At 40.0% G+C, this 11,243-nt stretch overlaps 1 protein-coding gene across 1 annotated transcript in view; it reads left to right on the top strand.

The window, feature by feature from the left end:
• The window catches only part of DDX51 (DEAD-box helicase 51), a 523,171-nt gene that overhangs the window by 173,886 nt on the left and 338,042 nt on the right, over positions 1 to 11,243 (top strand). Inside the window, exon 6 of the mRNA XM_044068677.1 lies at positions 9,423 to 9,494. Coding sequence (XP_043924612.1) covers positions 9,423 to 9,494 — 72 coding nt within the window. The remainder of the gene's footprint in view (positions 1 to 9,422; positions 9,495 to 11,243) is intronic.

Genomic DNA, 11,243 nt, shown 5'->3' with positions numbered 1-11,243 from the left:
TTTCTGTGGGGAGATTTTATATTATCATACTTTGATTAATTCTGTAAATTTGACTGACTGTGACCTAACTTTCTTGGAGTGTTTGGACATTTCACTTGCAGGTTCTATGGAGCATGCAATATTGCTTCCAACAAAATAAAAATAACAGGACATACGGTTTGCTATTGGGTATGGCTATTATTGTTCTTAGGTGTTTACATGGTGGTCAGTGTATGGTTAATCTTTGGGGCCACAAACACCAGGAACGTAGCAGGACCCATTGAGGTATGTGCAAGTATTACTATTATAGGATTGTTGGAAGTGTTGGTGCTCAAATCTTTTGGCAGGTGGTTGCAGGATTTATCTGCTTTGGTCAAAGGAACCTTTTGAGTGGGATATACACCATGAATTTTGTTTTTTGTTGTTAGGCACAGTCAGACAGTATTTATGGATATATTTTCATAGATCCGTTTTGGACATACTTAATTATATATATATATATATATATATATATATATATATATATATATATGTTAAAGTTTTTTTGGTTGTACCCCAGTGGTTACTTTTGTATACGATGGAGTTAACTAAACTAGTCAAAGGATTATTTGCGGATAAAGATGACCTTGGTGCTTTTGATTTGAGTAGGGATGGGCAATCTGCGTATGAAGCCACTTTAAATTCAGGGGCAATTGAGTGTGAAAATCACTTTCAACTTCTAACAAAATCTATGCGAACTTTAAGAAGTAATGTTTGGCAATCCAAACTATTCAAGGCGTATTCAAAAAATGTGGCTCCTAGAGGTTTGAATATTCGTTTGCAACCCATGGTGGCAAAAATGGATATGAAACTTATGGAAGATTGGGTTAAGGTACAACAGCAGGCCTCCATGGGTTTTGTTAAGGTGTTATTAGACTATTAAGAAAGGACCATTGAGTCAGAAATGGTAGAGGTTGTGAAGTTTTGTGAAACGGCCCAATCATTTGAGGCTGAACCAACATACCAAACCTGTATGGATAAATTATCCAAGGACTTACAAAATTTAGAACAGTATTTGAAAACTAAAAAAGTTACAAAAAATATCAAAGGGATGTAAAATTATGAGAGAGGTACGCAATTTTCTAATGTAAACAAACAGGTTAGATTCCATGATTCTACCAAAATGGGAGGTAAACGGAAAAGACCAAGATATATTTTGAAGCGGTCAGGTTCTTCTAGCTTCAGTAATGAAACATCAGTGGATAAGGCATCATCCAACACAGATCTTGATGCACAGCAACAGGGTGACTCACCTCCATCTAAAAAGACCAACCCTTTAGACCATGGCAGGTTAGGCGGGTAGAAAACATCAGAAAAACAAGCAATATGGAGACGATATTAGAACTGATGACCCAGACCTAAATGTTGAAAACAATGTCTTAAACATTTCTAATTTGCAGCTGACTGATATTGAAATAAAGGTAATAAACAAAGGTTTAAACTTCATCACTTTTTTGTGGTGGAAGATCAGTTGGCTCAAGATTTGATGGCATTCTGCAGGTTGCTAAATCTAAGACTGCTTTTCAAGGATTCTGATGGTGATGGTAAACAGGAGGGCTTTTTATATCATAAGTCCAAGTTTAATCTTCCTATGCATCCCTATGTACTCATGTTTCAAAATATGGTGCTCAAGGACCTACATTGTAATTTCAAGGACATTATACCAAAATCCAATAATCTCTCAAAGATGGAACAAATGACACTCATGGGTTTGGTGAACAACAAAGACCTGGTGATATTGGCAGCAGATAAAGGGGAAGCAGTGGTTGTCATGAGTTGGGAACAATACAACAATGAGGCCCTGAGACAATTAGGAGATGCCAGGTGTTATATGAAAATGCCTTTGGATCCTTCATGTAAATTTAGGGGAGAGATTAATGCTTTTTTGAAGAAAGCAATGGAAGAAGGTCTCATTTCAGAACAAGAATGTAAACATCTAACTATACAAGTTCCCTCTAATCAGTACATTTATTTTCTCCCAAAAATTCATAAGGATCCACTTAATCCTCCTGGTAGACAGATTGCTTCAGGAAAGGGTTCTGTTACTGAACCACTGTCACAATATCTAACTCAAAAACTCAAACCTTTATTACAGTTAGTACGATCAAGACTTTGTGACACCACTGAATTCCTCCAGATCATTGCCGACAACCAATTAGAACCAGGTTGGTTACTATGTACCTTGGACGTATCCGCCCCCTGTACAAATATACCTCATTGGGTGGGATTGGAGGCCCTGGAATACTGGCTTGAGAAGTCTGAATTATATCGTCCTGACACAAATACATTTATCATTAGGCTAGCTGAATATCTCCTGACCAAAAATGTTTTTTTCTATGGGGACCAATGTTTTTGGCAAATAAAGGGGGCGGCAATGGGGCCATCTTTTGCCCCCATTTATGCAGATTTATTTATGGCATATGTGGAAGAATTTATTATATATGATCCCTTACATAACATCTATGTGGATGAAATTGATATATGGAAAAGATTCTTGGATGATTGCTGGATAGTATGGAGAAGTGGTGAGTTGTATTTAAGGGAGTTTGTAAGCTATCTTAATGAAAATAAATGGGGCATGGAGTTTACAGCCATTTTCCATTCAAAACACATCACTTTTTTGGATGTGCTTGTGACTAGGAATGTTGATCATACTTTGGCAACCCAAGTTTATCGGAAATATCCCCAATACAACTCCCTTCTCCATGCCTCCAGCTTTCATCCACCACACATATGCAGGAATATACCCAAGTCCCAATATTTAAGGATGAAAAGGACATGCTCGAAGCCTGATGACTTTTCATACTATAGGGGTGACCTCACCATGAGATTCAGGAATAGGGGATATGCTATGGGTCATGTTTTAACTGCCAGTAATTTGGTATCCAAGATGGAGAGACAAGAGACTCTCATTTACAAAGACAAGCCGACAAATTCAAGCCCCAATCTCAGGCTTTTGACCACCTATGGCCGTACTTTATTAAATGCAGTTTAGAGACATTGGAGTATCCTTAGGGCGGATGATTTTCTTGCCTCCATTTTGAAGGAGAGATGCCAGTTTTCCTTTAAGGGGGGTATGGAGTCTCAATTGAGCCATTACAAGCATAGACAACAGTCAAGTATGGATAAGGGGACAAAGGACCATGACTGGGGATTTACTGAAAGGATGTGTACTCTGGGACACTGTACACATTGTAGGGTGGTAAATAAATCCAAAGATTTTTCAAGTATTAATACCGGCCAGGTTAATGATATACATTTCTTTGCCAATTGTGGGTTTGATTGGCTCATATATTTAGTAACCTGCACATGCCACGCCTTCTATGTAGGACAGACATCTAGACCCCTACGTATACGCATTTCAGAGCATCTAAGTGCCATCAGGACCAAGAAATACACGACTGCCCTATACAAACACACCATTAATCACACCACTGCAACCTTCAGATTCACTATTATTGATAAAATAGTAAGTAATAGAGTAAACAAAGAAGGTTTGCATAGTCTTCTGGACTCAAAGGAGAAAAAGTGGATTATAAAATTAGGTGCTTTGTTTTCACCTGGATTGAATGAACATCCTTAATTGATGAACCAATCACAGAGCACTTAAACACAAGGATTATGTATAAAAACACTGAGGAAGGCTGTTACTTTTGACAAACCGAAACCGGTTTGTTTTGGATTTTGTGCTTTGAAAAATAAATTAAATCTCCACAGCTCATCATTGTCTGCTGGCTCTTTATCTGGATTTTATTTCAAAGCAAACCATTTCTAAATGGATAGGCCATTGCATTTATTTCTGCTATAAGCACCATGGAAAACCTATCCCACAGGGGATTAGACCTCATTCAACTACAGCTGCATCTACCTCTACAGCCTTTCTCAGGGGTGTCCCTACCAGAGAAATCCTTGAAGCTGCTACCTGGAGTTCTGTACATACTTTCACCAAGCATTACCATTTGCCAATTTTCTCCAAATCCAGAGCTGGCTTTACCACTGCAGTCTTGCAGGGCCTTATAGCTGGTCCTAATGCTATCTAAATTCCTCCTCCCATCCTTAGCTTTGGAAATCTACCCAAATGTGATGACTGCAACAGTGAAACACAAAGAACATAGTACAGTTGTGTACACTTACCATAAATGTAGATGATCGAGTGTATTCACTGTTGCAGTCCTGGTTACCCTCCCTCCAGCTTCTTGACTTCTTTTGGGTTGTACCTCTGTTCTCCTTTAATATGCTTAAAAGTTTTTTGTTGTGTGTGCTTTTTTTTGGAGGTATAACCTTGTATGTGTGTGTGTGTGTGTGTGCATATATGTATATATATGTGTATTTATATATATATATATATATATATATATATATGTATATGTGTATATATATATATATATATATATATATATATATATATATAAAATTGCTTCCCATTAAGGGGGGCACCTGACATCTGGGGCAAGAAAAACTGATGTAATGGCGTTGGCTGCATGCTTTATACCCCTGACTACCTGATATCACGGAAGATGAGAGCAACCGACGCAGGACCCAAGACTTTGATATTCAGGCCGACTGAGGGCTACTGCAAGCAGATAACCCAAATGTGATGACTGCAACAGTAAATACACTCGGAACATCTACATTTATGGTTAGTGCACACAATTGTACTTTTTAGGCTCCAGAGAGCACCCCTGCATTACCAGACTGTAATTCATACCACACCTTTCGGCCACTTAACCTGGACCAAAACACTAAAGGCAGAGGCGTCTCCATATTCATTAAGGATATCCACACCTCCAGGCTAGTTGTTCAGCATAATGCATCCGAGATTATCCAAGTGCAACTACCTCTGGGAAAGCCCGCAATCCAAATTGTAACTTGCTACAGATCCCCCACCATGCCCCAGGATTCCCACTTCTCATTTCTTGATGCACTGGAAAATGTTAGGGTAGAACCCAAACACCCTAATAATGGGCGATTGTCAACTACACCACCATTAACTGGGAAAACTACTCCTGTAGCAACTCTTTTGCTCAGCGTTTTCTGGAATTTATAAATTCCAATGCCTTGGATCAGCTTATCCACAACCCCACGGGGGGCAGCAGTATCCTAGACCTGGTCATTGCCAACATGGGCGACCGGTGTTCCACACCAGATGTCAATTCCTCGTTGGTCAGATCCAACCACAAGCTAATCACCCTAGACATCCACATCCTGCCCCCACTTCCCATTAGGGAAACCATAAAAAATTTCTGCAAAGCCAATTTCACGCGTCTTAAGACAGAAGTGGCAAATTTCAAGACACCCATGCAGACGGACAATAGAGGTATGACTGCTGAATCCTACACAAATGCACTTTATAAGCACTTGCACCAGTGCATGGATCGTGCTATCCCTAACAGAACCAAGATGCTATCCTCCAAAAAAAGGAAGTCAATCTGGTGGTCCCCTGCTATAAACAAACTCTACAACAGAAGAAAGAAACTGTTACAAAAAAGAGAAAAACCCTGTGATTGGAGAAACTCCCTGGTCAGCCTCAGTAAGAAGCTGAGATTCCTCATAAAATCTTCCAAAGCTAGTTACGAAAACAAAAACGCCACTGATTCTGAAGACAACCACAAAGCATTCTATAGCTATGTCAGTCTCAATGGCAACACTCAGATCTGCTCTGAGTTACAGCATATTGGCACTAAATATACAGAACCAACTGATATTGCCAACATCCTGGCAGATATGTTCAGTGCTAACTTTATCCCCCTCTCACCCCCTAAAGGGCCCATCTCTGTACCGGAAGAATGCAAAGTTCCTGTAATCATGGCTGCACAGGTAAAAAAACACTCTCTCTCTCCAAAGCCAAGAACACAGCATCCATGGGACCTGACAACATCCCAGGCTGCGTTCTACATGAACTACAGAATGAACTGGCACCCCACCTAAGCACCATGTTCAGTCATAGCCTCACCTCAGGCTTTGTGCCCACTGAATGGCACACAATGACTGTTATCCCACTCCACAAATGGAGGAGCCATGATGGACCCTGGGAACTACCGCCCCATTAGCCTAACGAGCCTGGTCTGCAAGGCCATGGAACGTATCATCATGGAACTTATAAACAACGATATTGGTAATCTCCAAACTCTGGACCCCACCCAGTTCAGGTTTGTAAAAGGCAGATCATGTCTCCTAAACCTGACTTCTTTGAAGCAGTCACTTAAGCCATAGACGAGGGCAAGGTGGTTCACACAGCCTATCTAGATCTCACCAAGGCTTTTGACATCATCCCCCACTCTGGAATTATAGATAAACTCACTAAACTAGGTATAAATCCCTATGTCAGATGATGAGCTGCCAACTGGCTCACTGACAGAACCCACACTGTGAAAGTATCAGACTTCAGACCAGTGACAAGTGGAGTACCACGGGTTCAGTCCTGGGTCCTCTCCTGTTCTGTGTTAGCCTGTACTTCAGAAAAGTAGATACAAAAGTTCTTTGGCTAACGATGTTTGCAGATGACTGCAAACTAGGAGCCATAATCAAAACTCCTAACGATGTGGACATCCTACAAAAGGGCCTCACTGAGACAGATGCCTGGTGTCAAAGCCATGGTCTCAAGCTCAGTGCCAAAAAGTGCATTGTCATCCCCTTTGGTAAAATCTCTGTACCCATGAGCTACCACATAGGTGGTCATCTACGTAACACCGAAAGTGTGATGAGACCTTTGGACACAGGTGGACAGTAGTCTCTCCTTCACATCACCACAGTAGTCGGGGAAATCCTTCTACGTGGCACACCTCATCACAAAAGGTTTCTCATCCAGGAAAAAAGAGGTCATTGTTCCCCTCTACTCGTCACTCATTAGACCCATTATAGAGTATGACACCCCCTTTTGGTATGTACCTCACAAGACATCTACAACAACTGGAAAGGCCACAGAAATACCTCACAAAGAGGATTACCGGCCTCAAACAGGTGTCCTGTGCAGACTGTCTCAAAAAAACTCCAGCTTTACTCCGTCACATATCGCCTACTCAGAGGCGATCTCTGCCTAACATACAATGTTATGTCAAACCCAGAGCTGTTGGACATGCTTCACTTAAAGAAATCCCAATCCTTCCGAGCTACATGCTCTAGGGACCTAAACCTTGTCACCACAATAAACAGAACATGCTGGACGGAGAGATTCCAGTCCCAGAGACTTCCCATACTCTGTGACAAACTACCTATCTATGTCAAACAAAGCTCCTCATAGCACTTTTCAAGAAAAATCTTGATGATTGGATGGGAAATAGGAAATTCACCCCGAGGATTACCTCTGTGGCTCTGCTCGACAGGGGCACAGGAAAATAATTTTCTTGGATGGCGAAAGCCAGGGTACCTTTTTGGCTAGGCTTATATAGGCCCTAGTGCCACTAGCCTATTACCTACCTATAACCATTTTAAATTTATTGTACATCATATATATTTTTCTTTGTAATTATTCTCTGGAAATTGCAGCCTTCCCTTAAACCTTGCCCTTCCTCGTGAACATTATCCTGTATGCATTGTTACCACAATTTGTCAATTTTTATGTAATTTTGTCCTTCCCTTTTCTGAAGTTCCCTTTTCCAATTCTTTTATCTTTTTACAGTATTCAGTGCTTCAGATACAGTTTGTTTAGACTTTTTGGCGTCATATTTCTAGAATCTGCTATATAACAAAGGAAAAATTCTTTGAAGTCTGGTTTGGGTATTAAAATACCTATGTAAACACTTCTAAGCAGATCCTAAACCTTTTGGAGTTTGTTGCCCACTTGGAAGCTGTACATGTCATCCCATTATTCTCTTGTTAAATTGCTTTTCTCTTCCCAATCTTTTCTAACCTCTTGTGATTGAATCTTGTAGTTATCCTGCAATATTTTATGTGCTGTACTAAATATACTTTAACAGCATATTCTGTTCTCGATTTGACCAAAAAACCCACTATATCTGGTCTTTCACTTGTGATTCCCTTATTCCTTTCTTTTTACCTACACACACTATCAATCCCTGGTAGGGAAGGCAGTCTCAAGACTGCAGTCCAAACGTCTTCACCTCATCCCACTCTTATCTTTCCCTGTATAGTTATTTCTCCCAATACTTTAGTTCCTTTGCCAGTTTTCTCCAGTAAATTCTTAAGGAAATATTATTGAGTGTACAATCTGTGATGAAATGGAAAGATGCAAGGCACTGTCACTTTTGGAGGATTAGAGGTACCATTTGGTCCAAGCTTGTTGTAGATGTGCAGTTTGAAGTCCTTCACTGCTGCTGCTGCTGAAAACAGTCAGCCTAAAGGCTTTTTATGACATTGACATAGGTAGGTAATACCTAGTTCTATGCAGTCTACATATAAATCTAAGGTGCTAAAGAGTGCTTAGTAATTGCACTGCATTCTGGGGGCTTGTCATGCTCACTGTTGAGGACTCTAGAGCAAGGACTTGTTAGTCTAAGAAGGCAGTTATTTACTACCTTCGTGATTCGTGTCTGGCATGCTACAGTACCACTGCCAGTTGATTTGCTTGACTCTCCACTGTTATTCTACAACATTACTGTACCAGAATTGAATGTCTAAGGATGAATGTCCACGGTGCAGACTGGTAAGCTTTCTCTGTAGGTTGTAACTAAAGACTTCATCAGAATACAACAAAACTTGATACACTCTTAAGTATACTAAATTTGTTTTTTTATATGTTTGTGTTGTATAGTATGGCTTCTGTTTCTTGAAATGTTGTAATAACATTTCTGTTGCTTTTTAGGTAACAGTGTTTTTGTTGTTTTACTTTAAAATTTGTCCATGAATTCAAATGTGATGTGTTAGACAGAGAAAGTCTGTTCATAATTAGTTATGAGAAGTTTCATTGGCTTACTATGTCATGTGTTCTCACAGGTTATTAAGTTTTGTTGTATTCTGATGAAGTCTTTGGTTACAACCTGACAAAAGCGCAATAAAAGTTTTTTGATTATCCTGGTGGAGTTCTTGTGACATTGTCCTTTGGTGGTATTAAGCCTCTGTACCTGTATGTTGTGAGCAAAGTTAATTCAATTACCCATTTATTATATCCCCAAACTCCAGCATCAGAAACCAAAACTATAAATGGTTAGGTTATATCATTGCAGAGAGAGAGTTGTTTTGGTTTGACAGTGAACAGGATTGAAATGTGTGTGGCATGCAAATGGCTGCATCATGTGATAGTGTGGCAGCACTGTGGTGCACTGTACAGGTACCAATCCATTGAGTGTACTGTCCAGGGGAATGAAGTGGTCATAGTGGCTGCTGGTGTGGAGAGAGAGCAACAGAAGGCTTGGAAACAAGAAAAGGCATCCAAGTACTGACATTGACTAAGTCTTGTTTTCATTGACTTATTGACTTTTTTTTCTGTTTTTCCCCATACCCTACAGGCTTTGATGGACAGGACAGTGTGCCAGGTTCGAGCACTGGCGATGCTACCTACCAAGGAGCTTGCTCAGCAGGTAATTTTCTCCTTTGTAAATGAGATTTTACTAAGTGATGGAAGTGTTACATTACTTCTAAGTGAAGAATGTATGCGTTAAACTTTAACAATAGGTTGTGTTTTTTTTTTTTTTTTTTTTTTATCTTTCTCTGTCCACTTTCTGTACCCCCAGTGTGACAATTGAACCCTTTCTGCTGGCCCATTCATTCTTCCAAACATCTGCAAACATGGGACTTGCAAATAGAGCACGTATGCATGCCTTGATGAGCCCACCATTGTCAGTTACTTGTTCCATACTTTCCGTGACCGTATCATCCATCACGTTGCCCATTAATCAAAACACTGTTATCTGAAGCATCGTCAGAACTTTGTCGTTATTTGTTGTGAAACTGGCAGTGATTTTCACAGGTTTATCCCTTACTGGCTTTCCTTTATCTGATTCCCCCCTCCCCAAGTAGGCATATCTTAACAAGCTGGACTAGTTTATCTACAGCATTTGAGACGGTGACCATTCTCAGAGGTATGACTAAGTCAAGAAGTCAGTGTTCTATGTTGGAGATGATTTTTAGGGGTGTTTCCTTGTACAAGGTAATAGGATAACACTTGCTTTATTCCCCTTTTTTCTTGTAGCCTGGCACAGTCTTATTTTTGAACTTCACATATATGTTTAAACATGTACGTATACTTAGTATATACATACATACCATAAATACATAAGTATTTTCATATATATGTACGTACATACATTGCATGTGTGTGTATTTATATAAATTACACTTTCTCTGCATATCCCAAGCTTCATACTTGGAATGCATAAAAAAGGCAAAATTGCACATAAACCAGCTTTCTTTTGAGTTGACACTTTGCCCCTACTATAGGATTTCTTTAAGGTGCTGTGCTACTATTTCCATTGATTTTAAAATGTGTCACATGACAAAACACATGGTCTGTTCCTTAAATACATCTAATCCCTAAAAATATTTTCCGAATAAATATCGGTTCATAGGTAGATTTTAACTGATCCTCTGTCAAGCAGAGCCAATGAAGTGATCCCAGGGGTGTATTTTCTATTACCTGTCCACTCGTCAAGGTTTCTGTTGAAGAGTGTTAGTGAGGGGCTCTGCCTAATGTAGTTTGGAATTTTGTTCCAAAGCATGGGGGAGTCTCTGTGACAGGAATCTATCCCTCCAGCATGTTCTATTTGTTGTTGTGGTGAGGTCTAGCTCATTAGAGTGCGTGGCTTGCAGTGACTTGGATTTCTTTAGGTGGAGCATGTCCATCAATTCTGAGTTGGGCATGGCTTTGTAAGTCAGGCAGAGATCACCTCTGAGTAAACGATATGCCACTTAGTACAGCCAGAGTTTTTTCAGTCGGGCTGCATAGAACATATGTTTGAGGCCAGTAGTCCTCTTGGTGTGGTACTTTTGTGGTCTCTCCAGCTGTTGGAAGTGTCTTGTGAGGTACATCCCAAATGGGACATTGTACTCTATGATTGGTCTGATAAGTGACAAGTAGAGGGGCACTGTAACCTCTTTATTTCTAGATGCGAACCCTTTAGTAATTAGATGGGCCACATAGAAGGATTTCCTAACTACTTTGGCAATATGATTGTCAAAGGAGAGATTACTATCTACTTGGGTCCCCAGATCTCTTATTACCTCTTCTCTATTAAGGGGGCTGCCACCTATGTGGTAATTCGTGGGTGTTTTGTTTTTCCCAAAAGGGATGAATATGCATTTTTTGGCATTTAGCTTGAGGCCATGACTTT

Source organism: Protopterus annectens, chromosome 4.part0 (assembly GCF_019279795.1).
Source record: "Protopterus annectens isolate FY-2018-M chromosome 4.part0, PAN1.0, whole genome shotgun sequence".
Taxonomy (NCBI): domain Eukaryota; kingdom Metazoa; phylum Chordata; order Ceratodontiformes; family Protopteridae; genus Protopterus; species Protopterus annectens.
This window is presented reverse-complemented; position numbering and strand designations above follow the sequence as displayed.